Consider the following 18,313-nt stretch of genomic DNA (forward strand, 5'->3'; position numbering starts at 1 on the left):
TTATCTGGGCTGTTTTAGCACCTGCTTTACTAAATAATTATGCATTGTTCTGCATACTTGATGTGTTTTCTCTTAAGAGAATGTTTTACTAAAAGACTGCACTTTCATAATCAAATATAGATGTGTGAAGTAATCCCTATTAATGTACATACATTTTAATCCTGTGATTGCATTCAGACATTGCTTTTTCACTTTCCCACGAAAAAAAGCTCTTCATCTAGCACTGTTCTGAATGCATGCAGGATTCCATGCTATTTCTGTGGCAAGAATGACAAAGATTTGTATAGCAGAAACCTAACCTAACAGAAATGACTTGTCAAACTATCTTAAAGGCTTGTAAACTAGCTAGCAGTAATGAACACATTGGCAGGTTATGTGACATGTGGTGCATTGATCATTTAACTGTCATTTGCAACATCTGTTTTTGGAGTGAAGGAAAAATAACGTAAACTACTCCTAGCTGGTTTGCTTGTATCAGATTAAACCAGGTAAAACCAGCAAACCAGTTTAGGCTAGGGTTTTACCAGTAGGGCTCTTCAGATGTGCCTCTTTAGTCTACTGAAATCCCCAAAATAAACTCTTATAAATTCTAAAACAAAATAGAGCATCAAACACTAACAATCGTGTAGGTTTTATTCATATGATTTTCAATTTGAAACGAAATAAGCAGATGGCAGAAATCAATCACCGTCAAGGGGTTGGTGTTGTGGACTTTTGCTCTGCCTCCCTCATTTCGTGCACCAGTACGAAAGTCCACAACACCAACCCCCTGACGGTGATTGGTTGGAACACTGTTTGTTTTTCTGTGGAATGGTTGGTAGCACCAATTGTTTTTTGGTATATCTCGGACCCTAGGCTGACCACTGACCACAGAGACGCGTTTTTTTAATCGCTGATACAGTCTTTAATTATTTCTTGAAAAATGTGTTAGGTATGGCGTAATCTCTATACCGGCCTATCAGGATAGGGCACTCATATGTGAAGGGCGGAGCTTTCATGAGCCGCTGCTACAGGGACACCAAGATGGAAATCCAGGGGCTTACTGACACCAAAAACACTCAGTACCAACATGGCGTCTCGCTCCATACGACATTCTCTCAGCAGACAACAGCTTCTGGGATTCATGCGAGAACACGTCTAACTGATAATGCGATCTCTGGTCTTTCGGGATCGCTGGGTTTAGAAAGCGACGCCAACAACAACCGGGCCAGATCCTCACCGCTTCGAGTTGCGGAAAATGGCAACGGCTGCGTTCTGTCTCTTCAAAACAACCATGATAAGAAATATGATGTTCAGTCCGCAGATGCAGAACTCGGTGACGTGAATGCGTCTAAACAAAAGGTATTTAATGAATTAGAGTTGCTGCCTTCCGAGTTTGAGAGGGCAGATGAGCATGATGACAGTGATCTGCAAATGGCGCTTCCTCTTTTGGACACAGAGAGCTGTGAACAAAGACACACGACAGAGAGAATTCTAAGCAACACCTCTACCTCTTCAAGCAAGAGCCCAGAGGAACTGTACGTTGTTTTTAACATAGTGCATAAAGATGATGACAGCAAAGAACGACAAATGAGCTTTCAATACAAGGCTGAAGAGAATGGATCATCATCACCCAAGTCAAAGACTCTCAGTTCCACAATAGATTCAGATGAAAACTTCAACAGAACATCAAAATCAGGACATTTGTCAAGCCACAGTAATTTAAATTCCAGATCTGAGACGACAGACCAAAATGTTAGACATGAAATCTGTCTTGTGGCAGAGAATAGAGACCCAATATTATCAGAAGACTATGCTGGGAGCAGTCAAGGGCCAAAAGTCTCTACTGTAGAAATGCTCTGCAATAATTTAGTTGAACATTCAACAGAAGAACTGATGCAATGTATCACAAAAAATAATAGCCCTGCATTTGTACCAGAGAACAGGGTTGCAACTGAAATGGCTGAAATGAATATCATGGATTATGCAAATCAAGAGTCCAGCAGCAATGGGGACTGTGGTCCTGATGGGACTCCAATACCTGTGCATGAAACCTTCTCTGGGACCATCATGATTAACAATCAGAGTATCATTGTTACGATTGAAAATGGAATTTTGACCCTAGCCACCCCACCGGAGGGCTATGCTTACAAGGAGGACGGTATGATAAGTTTAAAAGAACATTTGGGAATGAAAGACAATGAAGACCTTGTGTTGCTCAATTATGATGGGGGAAGTAAGTCCATTGGGAAAATTAGCAATGTTACCTCAAGTCTACAAGATGAGCCTAAAGCCACATTCGCTGGCAGTGATTCAGAGTTGACTCTAGCTGATGACTGTTCGCTATCAGAAATAGGTGTTACTTTCGACTCTTGCTCATCAATTAAGCAAGAAGAAAGAACCATTTGTACTATAGAAGATGTTAATAGTATTTGCCAAAATTCAAATAGCAAACCAATTACTTGTGAAGAACTACAGCCAATAAACTTATTAACGGTGTCAGGTTTGACGAAGAAAGGCTCAGTAGTAAAGTATAGATGTCCCCAACCAGGCTGTTCCAGCACCTTTGATACCCGGCAGAATCTCAAAATCCACTTGGTTCTACACACAGAGGACCAACGTCCCTTTAAGTGCACAGTGGAGGGCTGTGATTGGTCCTTCACAACATCATACAAGCTAAAACGCCACCTGCAGTCTCATGACAAAGTGCGGCCTTACAAATGTGAATGGGAAAACTGTGGTCGCCGTTTCACCACGGTCTACAATCTTAAAGCTCATGTTAAAGCACATGACCAGGAAAATGCATTTATCTGTGAAGTATGCAGTGAGAGGTTTCGCACCGCCACGAGACTCACTAATCATCAAAGAACACACTTTGAACCAGAGAGACCACATAAGTGTGAGTTCCCAGGTGAGTTGAATTTATATCTTAACAAATTTTCTAAGCCAAAGTTGACAATAAGCAATATTGCAGATAGTAATACCCACCCTGATAGTGGTGTTTCTGTGCCTCCTCAGGATGTGAGAAGACCTTCATCACTTTCAGTGCCCTGTTCTCCCACAACAGAACTCACTTCAGAGAAATGGCTCAGTTCACCTGCACCTATCCTGGCTGTGACAAGCGATATGACAAGGCCTGTCGGCTCAAAATACACCTCCGTAGTCACACAGGTGAACAAATAAGCAGATACTTGGAATAAAGCAATATTGCTTCAGTTTTCTAACATTGACCTCTCATTTTTTTTCTTCCCAGGTGAAAGACCGTTTGTTTGTGATTCTGAATCCTGCGGTTGGACCTTCACAAGCATGTCCAAATTACTCAGGCACAAACGGTAAGAAGCAGACGTTTGTCCCACACATGCATGCACGTTCACTGTAATTCCCTATTACTCCATTCCTACAAGTTTTTTTGTAATTATAAATAATGTGGTTTAACATATTTTTTTATAAAAGCCCACCACAAGTAACAGTAACATTGTGCCCTGAGTACTTGAAAGTTTCTTATTTCAAGTCATAAGCCATAGCCACATGAACAGCACACTGTCATATAGCCAGCAGTGCTTGGGGTGACCTAAGTTTGAGTCCCATCTTGTAGTCTTTTCCTTGTACCACTCCCCTCTCCTTTTGCTTCCTGTCTTTTTCTATTCTCTCAAAATAAAGACCAAAAATATAAATTTTCAATTGATCTTCATTTACAGGAAGCATGATGATGACAGGCGGTTTGCATGTCCAGAGGAAGGATGCGGGAAATCCTTTACGCGGGCCGAGCACCTGAAGGGCCACAGTATCACACACCTGGGTACCAAGCCATTTGAATGCCCTGTAGAAGGTCAGTATTTAAGTACAGAAACTGACTGCTTTTAATGAGCTAGTGCTTACGAATACATATGATTTGTGTAACTGCAGCAGTTGGTTCACCCAAAAATATAAATTCTGTCATTAATTACTCACCCTCATGTCGTTCCAAACCTGTAAGACCTCAGTTCATCTTCAGAACACAAACTAAGATACTTTTGATGAAATGCGAGAGCTTTCTGACCTTCCATAGACAGCAAGGGTCCTTCCACATCCAGAAAGGTACCCAGAACATAGTCAAATTAGTCCATGCGACATCAGTGGTTTAACTGTAATTTTATAAAGCTACAAGAATACTTTTTGTGTAAAAAAAAAAAAAGTAAAATAATGATTTTACTCAATTCTTCTCTGCGTCACCCTAGTGCCATATTGGAGAGTGCATAACGTAAACAAGGCGTGGTGCACACTTGTTCTGTCAAAAGCATTTTATTTTTATTTTACTTTTTTGCGCACAAAATGTATTCTCATAGCCTCATAAAATTACAGACTATTTTGACTATGTTCTGGGTGCCTTTCTGGACCTTGAATGCGAAAGGAACCTTGCTGTCTAAGGAGGGTCAGAAAGCTCACGGATTTCATCAAAAGTATCTTTGTGTTCCGAAGATGAACAAAGGAATTACGGGTTTGGGACTTCATGAGGGTGAGTAATTAACAACAGAATTTTCCTTTTTGAGTGAACTATCTCTTTAAGATTTGGGCTTAGGGTCACATGTTTTTCATTGCCAGTTAAAGGAAAAAAAAACTTTTAATTTGGTTTCTTCAGAATTTGCAGGTTTGGTGCAAAACAGTGACAGTTTGGCCTTAGTTTATCAGCTAAAAAGATTTGTTTTGTATTGTACAGTGGGTTTGAGTCATTTATAATCTTTTTTCAGATTCTCTATCACTTTTTATATATAATGGTAGTATTAAGGTGCCTACCATCAATGTTTTTCAGACCACTATTTCAGATTGAATTAATCATTTTGTATGTGAATATACAGGTTGCAATGCAAAGTTTTCAGCTCGGAGTAGTCTCTACATCCATTCTAAGAAGCACAAGCAGGATGGAGTCAGTCTGAGGAGTCGTTGTCCTGTTGCCGGTTGCACCAAACACTTCTCATCACGCAGCAGTCTCAAGACACACATGCTTAAACACCACAACCTCAGCCCAGGTACGCACACACAACTAAAGTTTTATATTATGTAGTAAGACATTAGGCTTTAGGCATTAGGCTCTTGTTCATTTTAACAGATGTTTAGTAGAACATCCATGCTGCTCAATCACATAGAGCAAAGTAAAAATGACTGCACTTTTATTGTATAGTAATAAGCAGAATAAATATTGTAGAACCTCTTTTTTTGTGTTTTGTAGAAGAAAATCAGTTTAGTATGTCTTTAGTTTGAGCTTACTGGAAAGTCATTCTGGTAATTTCTCTTGACATAAATCTAGTGCTGGGTTTTATTTTAGCATATATTTAGCATGTTCTGTCATGCTGAATATCTTCTGTTCTTCTTTTTGCAGATGTGTTAAGTCAGTTGGACGACACAGCCACTCTCACCCCTAGCAGTGAGCTGGCAAGCACTTCGCAGGCTGTCAGTGCTCCATCAGGACCTGCCGGAGCAGAACTCAGCAGTCTGGACTTGTCTTCTCTGTTCTCCAGCATCCCTGCATGTCCTGGGACCACTGCTGTCTCTGTAGGGAGTGAAGGCAGTACTGGGGAAGGATCCTTCTCCATGGACATGCCCCTGGTTAACACCGGAATCCTCACAATAGATCCAGCATCAGTCACCTCGGCCCTTAATGGGGCAAAAACTGTGGATCCTCTCATTTTAACAGCTGGACAAGATATGGGTGTACATGTATTAGACACAGGATTGGGTGCCGGAGGAGGTGGAGGGGTTTTGCCCCATGCCACGTTGCATTTGGATGATGTGCAAACAGTCAATCCAGAAGAGCTGGGAACTCTAACTGCTCTGGCTATTCGAAGTACTGCATCTTCAGAACAACTCCACACTCTGAATCCCTGCAATCCCTTGACTGTGGAATCACCATCTACTCTCACGCAATCTCTTTCTTCATCGCTCACTCAGTCTCTTTCCTCACTGACGTCGGCTCTTCAGCCAGCCCTCAGTTCCTCTTTAGTTCCTTCTCTCTCCGCCCCACTCTCCTCCATGGCTCTGGCAGCAACCCCTGTACCAGAATTACTCTCTGCGCAGGGAAAGGCTGACCTGCCAGGCAGTGAGACAGAGGTCGGGCCCTTGTTGGCTCAGCCAGATGCCAGTAAGGGGATGTGTCAGTTTGTGTTCCCCAGCCACAGTGGATCCTACAGTGGACAGAAAATAACAGAGTTGCCCTCAGTCACTCCCTGCCCCGTTATGGTTAGTAGTACAGTTGATCTTGAACTTTCTGAAACTGATAGCTCTAAAATAGAATTAAAAAATAGCTTTATATTTGTCTAAATATTTGTTCTTCAGTACTTGAATTAGACCTAGAAGTTTAAATGCGTTCTGTTGTTCTTCCGTTAGGAGAGCAGTGGATCAGCACGCACAGACTACAGGGCAATTCAGCTCGCCAAAAGGAGGAAACAGAAAGGTCCAGGCTCTTCCACATGTGCCTCAGAGAATGGCCAAAGAAAGACTAAAGGATCAAAGGGCACCAGCTCTGCTCTGCCGACTACTTCAGGTGCTCATTTCGGAGAAGGAGCTGCTACAGGAAATAGTGAGCTACCCATCCGGGATCCGGTGGCAGGTGCACAATTTGTACAGATTCAGCTGCTGCAGGTGAGATGAGAATTTGAGAAAAGATGTGAAAATTCAAAATTTATTTCAGTACATTGATTTGAGTGTATTTTTGTAGGATGACCCTGCTGCTGATGGAGACTTGGCTTTCCAGTTGAGTTCACAGACCTCGTGTTCACACTCTCAGCTCACTGTGGATCTGCCTGTCAACATCCTACAGGTTCATGTTACTATTCCTCATAATCATTGTGAATTTGGTAATTGTTAGTTTTACATCGTATACTTTAAACTAATCTAAATATTATCACTTGTAGGAACCTACAGTTATGGCCGAAGATGAAAATGGGTCTGATAACTCCCAATTCACTGGGAGCACCATCAACCTGCAGGACTTGGAATGATGCTACAGGAAAGACCGTCTACTCAAAGACCGTCCTTGTCTCTCGTTCTCTCTCTTTCTCAGCTGATCTTACACCTTTTTTCAGTGCCTCCACTGATTTTATCATTATCGTCTTAAAGAAAAAACATTGCATTCATGTTTAATACATGAAGTCAGAGTAGTACTTTTTCTCATACAGAAAGCTAATTTGACCAAAAACAAAGCACATTTAGTTTTCTGTTTAATTTTGATCATGTGACTTGCTTGATAAATGCTTGATTTTTCAAAAGTCTGTATTTCAGTATAATGATTTGTGAGCACACAGAAGATAAATGGCAGTGAACATCATTACTGATCTGTCTCTTAACTAGAATAAATACTATTGGTCTATGAAAACATAACTGTTTATGTCATGATTGTCATGAACTGTTTATATCTAGTCTGATTTAACCTTAACTTATTTGCCTGATTCACCGCTATAAAAGTTGTTTTGATGCCTATTTTTGTATGGCTTTGTAAAGTGCAGATATAGTTATGTTTCATGTTTGTGAAAAAGAAGTTTGTTCTACTTTTTATAAAATGATGCTGTTGAAATGTATTTATTAGGTTTGGTTTACTTCAGATCAGGTTAATAAAATTTTACATTTAAATCACACTTATGGCTCCAGTTTGTGTCAGCAAATAATTCCTTTTTTTTATTATTTAACAAGATTTTGCATGTTCATATTTCATACATTCGTTCATGTTCTTATCCTTAAAAAATAAACATTTTAATTGCAAAAACAAGAAATTAAAATATGCTTGATGTTGCCTACTGGCTACACAAATAAATTTGTAATTATATTCAGGCAATTATCAACATGTTCATTTTAACTCAAGAAATACAGGAATTCTTCTTTTTCCCGGTCCGTAGCTTCAGTGTTTTTGTTTATCTGACGTTTGCGGACAGGAGGCTGAGAACGTGGCATCAGCTTCTTGACAGACTAAAAGAAAGCAGAAGACATGTTCTTACTTGTTTGAAAAGTAATATCATGTCAATGTCATTTAAAGTGATTATTTCATAAAAAGATATAATTTGAGAGAAAATCGCTTTATGTATTATGAAAGCATCCCCCCCATTGAAGAAGTTAATTGAAACTGCTATAATAAAGTTATCACTCATTCTGGATTTCACAAACCCAAACAGCTGTGATTACCGCATTAGAAATGCAGGTGTTGTTTGACTTGTCTGACTTGCTCTGATGTCATGCCAGGTAGTATTAAACTTTTTAAACCCTCATAAAATTGTGGAAAAACAAATATGTTCTTACAGTTTTCTTAATCTCAGTCTGAGATCTTTCCAGTGCTTTTTTCTGTCTTTCCTCTTGTTGTTTCATCTGCAAATATATCTTCTCATCACGCAGCCTAAACAGTAAAAAGAAGTTGAAAAACATCCTAAATACAGATGGTTCTGTTGCTGGTATAATGTAGATGATATGTAAATGTAGATCTGGATGTAGTCACCTCATTCTCCTCTCTTTCTCTTTTGCACGTTCAGCTATATTCATTTGGTCTTTTGGAATCATATCTGCATTTTCCAGAAGCTCCCCCAATTTTTCCTCAATGGCTGTCAGCATCTGCAAAGTGGTCAGGTTCGCCTCGGTTTCTCCCACACAGGAGTGGTACACCTCCTCCACCTTATGGCTCAGTGTGTCAAGAGTCTTGTCCTGTGGACAAGATACAAGTAGTTGTATTCTTAGGTCACTAGATATGTTTTTCAAATGAAAAGAAGAAATTGTTCAATGATTTATCAATGCAAAGATTGTAACTTGTTTTTTTAGAAGAAATAAGTAGCACTTATGTTTTATTAAAATTTAGATGAGAAGAAATGACTTTAGACAAGTATTTAATGTCTAAATGTATTATTTCCCTCCAAATTCTACAAACAATACCCCATAATGACAACGTGAAAGAAATTTGTTTGAAATCTTTGCAAATTTATTTAAAGATAAAAAAATCACATGTACATAAGTATTCACAGCCAATCAGCTAATCAACTCAAAACACCTGCAAAGGTTTCCTGAGACTTCAAAATGGTCTTTTAGTTTGGTTCACTAGGCTACACAATCATGGGGAAGACTGCTGATTAGTGATGGGTCGTTCTTGAACGATTCGTTCATTTTGAACGAATCTTTAATGTGTCTCGGGAAGAACGAGTCGTCTCGGGAGTGATTCGTTCAGTCGCGCATGCGCAATTGCGCAACTATGAACGAACGACTCAAACCCGAAAGACTCGAGAGATGAACTAATCAATTCTGTTTCAGGCTCAGGCAGCATAGGTTAAGCGTATGGGGCTGTCACGTGATGAACGAACGACTCAAACCCGAAAGACTCGAGAGATGAACTAATCAATTCTGTTTCCGGCTCAGCCAGCATAGGTTAAGCGTATTGGGCTGTCACGTGATGAACGAACGACTCAAACCCGAAAGACTCGAGAGATGAACTAATCAATTCTGTTTCCGGCTCAGCCAGCATAGGTTAAGCGTATTGGGCTGTCACGTGATGAACGAACGACTCAAACCCGAAAGACTCGAGAGATGAACTAATCAATTCTGTTTCCGGCTCAGCCAGCATAGGTTAAGCGTATTGGGCTGTCACGTGATGAACGAACGACTCAAACCCGAAAGACTCGAGAGATGAACTAATCAATTCTGTTTCCGGCTCAGCCAGCATAGGTTAAGCGTATTGGGCTGTCACGTGATGAACGAACGACTCAAACCCGAAAGACTCGAGAGATGAACTAATCAATTCTGTTTCCGGCTCAGCCAGCATAGGTTAAGCTTATGGGGCTGTCACGTGATGAACGAACGACTCGAACCCGAAAGACTCGAGAGATGAACTAATCAATTCTGTTTCCGGCTCAGGTAGCATAGGTTAAGCTTATGGGGCTGTCACGTGATGAACAAACGACTCAAACCCGAAAGACTCGAGAGATGAACTAATCAATTCTGTTTCCGGCTCAGGTAGCATAGGTTAAGCTTATGGGGCTGTCACGTGATGAACGAACGACTCAAACTCGAAAGACTCGAGAGATGAACTAATCAATTCTGTTTCCGGCTCAGGTAGCATAGGTTAAGCTTTTGGGGCTGTCACGTGATGAACGAACGACTCAAACCCGAAAGACTCGAGAGATGAACTAATCAATTCTGTTTCCGGCTCAGATCGCGTTAGTTAAATTAATATGGGGCTGTCATGTAACGAACGAACGACTCAAACCGGGACAGATAGAGGCGAGGGAGCTAATCATCGACTGAAGACCCAGGTAAAAATGAATTAATCTTTTCTGTTTCTAATAGCATTATAGTTTTGTCTTGTTTGTGTCTTTAGTGTGATCAACGTTTGTATAAGCAGTACATGTGTTATGGAAGTAACACGTAGCTTTTTAATTATATTTTGGTAAATGAACGAAATGACTCGAAAAAAGATTCGTTCATTTTGCTGAACGAGACTCAAAGATCCGAGTCGGTAAAATGATCCGAACTTCCCATCACTACTGCTGATCTGACAGTTGTCCAGAAGACAATAATTCACACCCTTCACAAGGAGGGTTTTTTTTCCCTCGTTCTAAAAAAAGTTCTGTAAACACGAAACCACTGAAAACGGTGTAGTATATATGCCAGACCAGTATGGGGTGCTGTAATTCTGCCATAGAGATACACTATACACGGAGAAGAAGACTTTGAGCATGCGCATAACCTTGCGCGCTGTATACGAACTAAGAAGAAGAAGACGAAGATGCGAACATTATCGCTTGTTGCTCATAACAGTTGCATAGAAGCAATAGATTTTGCTGTGATAAAGCTAGTAGGCTTAGTAGCAACACGAACACAATCATGTAGTCCGCCAATATTGTTGTTGCTGTTACGTGTGACACAGCCGACACGTGATGTGATGACATCATCGTTTCACAAAATATACGGATTGGCTGTACACACAAAACCGCGAGGGTGTCGTTTTCAGATTTATCCACTTTGGGACCCGGTTTCAAAAAATAGCGGTTTCAGTCTCCTAAAACGCCAATACGATAAAAAATGTATACGTATACAGCGAAACGCATCTCTGTGTGGACAGGCCCTCAGTGTGCTGTATCCAAGCATGTTAGCAGAAAGTTGAGTGGAAGGAAAAAGTGTGGAAGAAAAGGATGCACAACCAACCGAGAGAACCACAGCCTTGAGAGGCTTGTCAAGCAAAATCGATTCAAGAATTTGTGTGAACTTCACAAGGAAAGGGCTAAGGATGGGGTCAAGGCATCAAGAGCAACCACACATAGACGTGTCAAGGAATTTGGCTACAGTTGTCGTATTCCTCTTGTTAAGCCACTCTTGAACCACAGACGTCAGAGGTATCTTGCCTGGGCTAAGGAGAAGAAGAAATGGACTGTTGCCCAGTAGTCCAAAGTCCTCTTTTCAGATGAGAGCAAGTTTTGTATTTCATTTGGAAACCAAGGTCCTAGAGTCTGAAGGAAGGGTGGAAAAGCTCATAGTTTGTGTTTTCCACAGTTTGTGATGATTTGAGGTGCAAAGTCATCTGCTGGTGTTGGTCCACTGTGTTTTTTGAAAACCAAAGTCACTGCACCCGTTTACCAAGAACTTTTAGAGCACTTCATGCTTCCTTCTGCTGACCAGCTTTTTAAAGATGCTGATTTCATTTTCCAGCAGGATTTGACACCTGTCCACACTGCCAAAAGCACCAAAAGTTTGTTAAATGACCATGGTGTTGGTGTGCATGACTGGCCAGAAAACTCACCAGACCTGAACCCCATAGAGAATATGTAGGGTATTGTCAAGAGGAAAATGAGAAACAAGAGACCTCAGCAGTGCCACAGACTGATCACCTCCATGCCACGCCGAATTGAGGCAGTAATTAAAGCAAAAGGAGCCCCTACCAAGTATTGAGTACATATGTGACCCTGGACCACAAAACCAGTCTTAAGTCGCTGGGGTATATTTGTAGCAATATCCAAAAATACATTGTATGGGTCAAAATTATTGATTTTTCTTTTATGCCAAAAATCATTAGGAAATTAAGTAAAGATCATGTTTCATGAAGATTTTTTGTAAAATTCCTACTATAAATATATCAAAAAGTAATTTTTGATTAGTAATATGCATTGTTAAGAACTTAATTTGGAGATCTTTAAAGGTGATTTTCTCAGTATTTTGATTTTTTTGCACCCTCAGATTCCAGATTTTCAAATAGATGTATCTCGGCCAAATATTGTCCTATCCTTACAAATCATATATCAATAGAAAGCCTATTTATTGACCACCTTTCATATGATGTATACATCTCAGTTTTGTAAAATTTAACCTTATGACTGGTTTTGTGGTCCAGGGTCACATATACATTAAATGAACATACTTTCCAGAAGGCCAACAATTCACTAAAAATGTTTTTTATTGGTCTTATGAAGTATTCTGATTTGTTGAGATAGTGATTTGGTGGGGTTTTGTTAAATGCGAGCCAAATCATCACAATTAAAACAACCAAAGACTTAAACTACTTCAGTCTGTGTGCATTGAATTTATTTAATACACAAATTTCACGATTTGAGTTGAATTACTGAAATAAATTAACTTTTCCAAGACATTCTAATTTATTGAGATGTGCAATTATTCTAAAAATAATTTTTATATCATACAAAAAAATCAGCCTGAGTAAATTGTACCAGTATACAACTGTGACTGCACAAGTAGTGTAGTAATTTAGGAGTTAAGAAATACTGTGAAATTACATACATACAAATGGCAAAAAATTTGAAAGCATAACAACTGAACGTCTGTGAAACGTCAGTCAATTACATTAATTTGCATAAAAAGAATGATTAATTATGATTTGAGAATTTGCTATTCATATGGTATGGTGGTCATATGGCGTATGCCTGCAAATACAGGACAAATTGTGTTATAGCTTTCATACAAGACGCTTCTTTGATGCCTTAAATATGGGCATCCATATTTCAACCCCAGTGGCATGACAGCAACGGTCCTCGTGGCCAAAAAAAACAGACTGGCCCACCGGGAATTCTCCCGGTGCTCCCGATTAATCAATCTGGGCCTGTTTGTATCATTCTCCTACCTCAAGGCGATCGTTCCCTTGAGGACCACAGCCATGAATTTTTGGATCTGGCTCATCAAATTCATTAACCTGACAGTGTCCTCACTACATTTAATCAAACTGGATTAAATGAACAGTTCAAATCACTATTCTCCATTGACTGTCTTCTTGGGAGTTCGTAGAGCAGCACTAAAATTGAGTGGATATATTATAAGTATATAATACAATATAAGTGTCTAAATAATTTTTACAATCCAGACACTTTCCGCAATTTATGTATCAGATCTAAACGGGCTGCCAAAGTTACTATGTTAGTGTGTGAGATTATTTAAATATTAAATATAATTAACACTGCATTTTTTTATAACAACAGAGTTCTGGCGGCTAGTGGTAAAAAAATGTTCTATTTATTATTCAGAAACATGAAAAAACATGATTGTTTTCATCAACAGGCAGTTTGTTTGTAAATGCAGTTACAAAGAAAATGACAAAGTAAACACACAAAGTTTATTTCTTCATACCTGGTCCTCTGGTTTGTACTGTCCAAAGCTGAACAGTTTGGCTTTCATTTCCAGATCTGCTGATCTCTCTTTCTCCCTCTGAATGGTGTCTGTCATTATATCAATCTGCTCTTTTAGCTGCTTTGACTCAGACTCCCTGTATATACAAAAACAAATAGCATTTTTTGCTGGAATAAATCTTTAAAAAAGTAATAAAAAACAGTGTTGGTGCACACAGTTACACACATGTTTTTGCGAGTCAGTTCAGCATTCTGTCTGAACTCCTCCAAAGCTTCTTCTGTCTCTCTAGTGTTTTGGATGAGGGAAAGGTTCTGCTCTTCCAGGTCAGTCATTAGATTCAATAGATCCTGAGGTTCTTTGAAGAACATCTCTGGGTCCTCCTGAAAGAGACATCACAGTGGTCATTTCAAACAAGGAGGTCTATACTGCCTAAAAACAAAAAACAATCTGTTAGCATTCCGGTTCTCTTCGGCAGTTGCTTGAATGATGCAAGACCTAGAAAAAACTGTCAGTTTACACATTTATAGTGTAAGTTTACAAATTTATAAGTTCTTAAAAAAGAGTGAATTGGGCACTGAAAAAAATAACACATACAGCAGTATACATGCTGCCTTAATAGCCATTAATGGAGAAAGCTGCTTTTTGCTGGCAGATGGTGTAGTTACGGCATTTACCAGCCGAGGCTAACAGGAGCATGATAATGAGGTGATACCTGACACCTACATTTTCAGGGTTAGTAGGTTTAGGCATAAAATATAAATATGTTACATTTTACAATGCATATAATGTAAATGGATAATGAATTTGCTACTTAATTCAACAGTAGATAGTAACCTCATAATCCGAGCTGTCATTCCCGGGGGTAGATCTAAAGTGAAAACAAAGTATTATTAATAAGTCATAAAAAACATGCAAAGCAATGCACTAAATGTTATGGTTATATACATTTTGCTGCTCTGATGACTGGACTTCACACTTTGTTGAGATGAAGCCCTGGTCTCCCTAGAGGATAAAAAACCACGAGCCACTTGTCTTTCTCCACCTATATGTTTGAATACATTTAAATAAAAGAAAACAAGTAATCTGTCAAAAACCCTTAGCAAATATATGACAAAATGTAATATTTATAGATCAGTGTCTTCTATGAATTTTTATACTTCGCACTTTACTCTTAAAAAAAACGTCATTTTGAAAAGCTTTCAAAGTTGCCAACATACGCTTGCTGCCTTCTGCTGTCTTTCTGTCTTTGTTCTTTTTGATTTTTTCTGTCTGTTTTTCATCCCTCTCAGCATTTGTGGAGTCAGTAGAGTGCCTGCTCTTGGACCTCTGTTTCTCCTGCCATTCTGGGGGCGACAGCATCAGTAGAAACTCTTTATACTTTTTATACTCCTTCAGGATGTCGTCATACTTAGAAATGTCACTAAAATGCAAGGGTAGAGAGAGAAAAAGATAAACAAACCTTTTTCAAGGATTACGGAAAGCTTCTAATCGTGCAATTTGTTTTTACCTCTTGATTGCCACCATTTTGGAAGTTATCTTCTTGATCTCAGCTACTTTCTCCAGCTTCGCCTTGGTCTCCTGCTCAGCACTGAATAGTATTTGATAGTTTTATTACACATAAGATAAATGTAGGCCTTTTAACATTTTCTTCAAGCATTGTACTTTAAGGTAGCAACACAATTGTAATGACAGTACTTTTGTTTTGTTTTTAATAATGTTTTATTAGAGAAGTTAAAGTTTCTAGGACTGGTACATTTTGATAGCCTCCACTGAATTCTTGTCATTTTCTTTCAGGAATTCTTCAAATAAGATGGCGTCATCTTCCAAGAACTTCTCAGCTTTTGTCAATTTCGCCTCTTCTTCTTCAGCCATTTGCTCTAGTAGCTGAATCTCTCCTTTCTTTACTGCCAGAGAATACTAGAAAAAGTGAGTGAGAGAGATTGTGTGTACAAAAACAATCAGAAGAATAGAGGACAAAAGAAAAGAAGAGTAAAGGTAAAGAAAAAAACACAATGGATACAAAGAAGACATTGAGCAAATGTCTACCTGGCTAGTGGCCTGAAAACTAGAAAAACAAAATGGCATCTTACCTCCAGTAAGAAGAGCTCACGTTTCTTTGTGATATATTCATTCATGCCTCCTTTATCAATGTTAGGGTCTAAGCAAATCAGAAGAGCAATGGTACTTTTAGGCTAAACCTAGTAGCAAAATGTTCTTTTTCTGAAATGTGCATGCCTTTAACTCAAGACACATTAAAGATATCTTAATATGATTTTAGATTCTGGTTCTTAAGAAACTTTTCTTTTGGAATCTATTTTTAAGGCACTATATGGTTCAATTCGATATGGAGATCTCAATGTGTTTTGTCCAGCCGCTCCATTTACACAGTAAACTACATAGCTTCAGAGGCTGCTAAAATGAACAAAATCTCTTCTTCCAAATATCCCTGAAACTGATTCAAATATAGAATCTCACGATTAGACTACTGATAGCAAGTAAGTGTGCCTCAATTTGACCATTTTTGACAGACAGCTTATGTTCAATGTAATTGTTTTAATAGAAACACGATACAATTCTAGTTTTAACATTTGTTCTTCTGACATTCTTCTTTAGAAGAAAAAAGTATAAGCTGTATGCAAAGTGGCATTTAACAATTTAATCTCGGAGCCATACTAACATCCCAATATCTCTAGAAATAAATCACAAAGGGCCCTAATTAAAAATAAATGTTTGTTAAAAACCACAATCTGAGTTAAAAGCGTGCAAACTTTGGGGAAAAAAAATTGAAAAGTGCTTTTTCAGCATTGGCATAATGCAACATCGATTGCTAAAGTCAACAGATTTTACTAACTGACTAACTTTACTAATCTCTGTGTAAAAAATAAAATAATGATGCTGCCATCTTTCTAAAGTCATATATACTCCCCTGTAATCTGGCTCCAAAATTTAGGTGAAAATTGCCATTTTGACCCCTCCTCTACAAAATAGTGGATTACTCAGTAAATATACATCCATGACATTTAACATTAATCACAATGTATGTTTGTCTTTCTTCTTCTTCTTCTTCAAAAAATGGAATGAGCATGGTGTGGCTCACCTTTCATAGATACCCTCCATGCGGGCGTAATTTTGAGCTGTTCATGAGTATGTGTGATGGTATTCTCCTCTTTCAGTTCCTTCCTCAGTCTGGTTTGTCCTGCCCTTGTTCTGCCTGCAAATGTCATCTTCTCATGGACGGGTAAAGCCAATTTGCTTTGGTGGTCCTGCCGTAACAGAGTAAAGAACTTAAAATTATTTTTTTTTTATGTATGTATGTATGTATGTATGTATTATTATTAAGTTTTTATTCCTCTTGGACAAATTATGTTTTTAGTGTTGAGCAACTGCAGCTTGTGCTCTTAACTTCACAGCACATCTCTAGACTTCAGGTAAATGCATCAGAATTATGTAACCCAGTATTCAAAATTGTGGTGACCAAATATTGAATTACCCATTTTTAAAGAGTAGGCTATGTATTGTATCAGTGTATACAAACCAGCATCCTCTGAGATTTTTCTTTGTTCCTCATCTGGAAAAGATCGTTGTGTTCAGGGATTTTGAAAGGGTTCACTTCATCACTGCTTTCTAAATCGGACAAACACACACTATCATCACAAGGACATTTTATTGACATAATAGTTTTTATACAGAGCGAATTATATTTTCTGTGTTTTCATTGTATATTTTCCAAACAGCTACAACGCATTAATTAATGATGCTAGCCTAATCATTGCTAATATAATATAACGTTAGGCAAGTATAATACAGGCTATTTAAAAGTCAAGACATGAAGATATAGTTCCATCGAGTTCCCTGTAGATTATAACCACGTTAGAATTTTGTAAACAGAAAATTATTTGACAAAATAACAAAATACACCAATAATTTAACGATTTAACGTATTAGTTCTTACTGCCTGCTCATAAAAGAATCACCCATGTATGAAATTTGTATGTCTTACTTTGTGCTGATGATTCAGGTGAGGACATGTTGCTCCTACGGCAAATAACTATTTAAATCTATGAAAACCTGCGTTTCCTAAAGTGAAATCCCAAGCTTTTGTTCTGGATAGTTTAAACCCTCTGTCTGTTTATGTACTATAGCTAACTTGCCCAGAGCGTTTGTAAAGTACTGATTTTTAGAACTGAATGATCTATAGCCCTAACCCTGCAGATGGATCAAAGAGAGTAAAGCAGCTCGGATGAACCAGTTTTCAGAGACTTTTCCCTTGTTGCGTTTTTGGTTGCCCTGACAACTTATATTTGAACATTCTTTTCACGAAAAGTAGGTGGCAGTATTGCACAAGATTCATCGTTCTGGGTGTACGCGCGCCTCCAGGTTAGATTCAGAAGAAAAATTAATAGAAAACATGAAAACTGATCTTCACTAGATTGAAGTTTCTTCTCTTACATTTACTATGATCATGCCGTTGCAAACCCGTATGAATGTCTTTCATCTGTTGAACATAAAAGATGCTATTCTGAAGAATATAAGTAACCAAAATCTAAGTCAAAGTTTATTTATAGAGCACTTTTAAAAACAACGTGTTTACCAATGTGCTGTACAAACATAATCAGAAATATAGCTGCAAGCAGCAATTACCGGGGTTCGAGTATTTAAGGCCTTTACGGCTTCTATACCGTTAGGGTGTTGGCCAACACGAAATATATGGCTGACACCAGAACATATCCATTATGAAGAATTCACTCACAAACAGAAACATACA

The 18,313-nt window shown here is 38.6% G+C and overlaps 2 protein-coding genes across 2 annotated transcripts; one reads left to right on the top strand and one right to left on the bottom strand.

The window, feature by feature from the left end:
* Positions 1 to 1,018: 1,018 nt before the first annotated feature.
* LOC141347258 (zinc finger protein ZXDC) lies at positions 1,019 to 7,586 on the top strand. The gene is made up of 9 exons (XM_073852268.1): positions 1,019 to 2,890; positions 2,998 to 3,150; positions 3,233 to 3,311; positions 3,678 to 3,808; positions 4,815 to 4,985; positions 5,336 to 6,192; positions 6,340 to 6,594; positions 6,671 to 6,772; positions 6,867 to 7,586. The coding sequence occupies exons 1-9, from the start codon at positions 1,024 to 1,026 to the stop codon at positions 6,951 to 6,953; spliced, it is 3,702 nt and encodes a 1,233-aa protein (XP_073708369.1). The 5' UTR covers positions 1,019 to 1,023; the 3' UTR covers positions 6,954 to 7,586.
* Positions 7,587 to 7,719: 133 nt separating this feature from the next.
* Positions 7,720 to 17,752, bottom strand: cfap100 (cilia and flagella associated protein 100). Its single transcript, XM_073852269.1, has 14 exons — positions 17,549 to 17,752; positions 17,084 to 17,172; positions 16,646 to 16,811; positions 15,639 to 15,706; positions 15,302 to 15,465; positions 15,056 to 15,136; positions 14,766 to 14,968; positions 14,494 to 14,590; positions 14,383 to 14,416; positions 13,774 to 13,928; positions 13,549 to 13,684; positions 8,435 to 8,637; positions 8,242 to 8,335; positions 7,720 to 7,914 (listed from the first exon to the last, which is right to left on the bottom strand). The coding sequence occupies exons 1-14, from the start codon at positions 17,574 to 17,576 to the stop codon at positions 7,801 to 7,803; spliced, it is 1,632 nt and encodes a 543-aa protein (XP_073708370.1). The 5' UTR covers positions 17,577 to 17,752; the 3' UTR covers positions 7,720 to 7,800.
* Between the last annotated feature and the right edge of the window lie 561 nt (positions 17,753 to 18,313).

Source organism: Garra rufa, chromosome 12 (genome assembly GCF_049309525.1).
Source record: "Garra rufa chromosome 12, GarRuf1.0, whole genome shotgun sequence".
Taxonomy (NCBI): domain Eukaryota; kingdom Metazoa; phylum Chordata; class Actinopteri; order Cypriniformes; family Cyprinidae; genus Garra; species Garra rufa.

What these genes read in the sequence shown, in the direction of transcription:
- LOC141347258 (XM_073852268.1), top strand. Translation starts at nt 1,024, where the DNA reads ATGGAAATCCAGGGGCTTACTGACACCAAAAACACTCAGTACCAACAT. An exon ending in AAATTACTCAGGCACAAACG is followed by an intron (nt 3,312 to 3,677) that starts GTAAGAAGCAGA and finishes CTTCATTTACAG; the next exon opens with GAAGCATGATGATGACAGGC. An exon ending in ACACCACAACCTCAGCCCAG is followed by an intron (nt 4,986 to 5,335) that starts GTACGCACACAC and finishes TTCTTTTTGCAG; the next exon opens with ATGTGTTAAGTCAGTTGGAC.
- cfap100 (XM_073852269.1), bottom strand. Translation starts at nt 17,576, where the DNA reads ATGTCCTCACCTGAATCATCAGCACAAA. An exon ending in AGTCATCAGAGCAGCAAAAT is followed by an intron (nt 14,417 to 14,493) that starts GTATATAACCAT and finishes TTTTCACTTTAG; the next exon opens with ATCTACCCCCGGGAATGACA. An exon ending in GAACTGACTCGCAAAAACAT is followed by an intron (nt 13,685 to 13,773) that starts GTGTGTAACTGT and finishes TTGTATATACAG; the next exon opens with GGAGTCTGAGTCAAAGCAGC.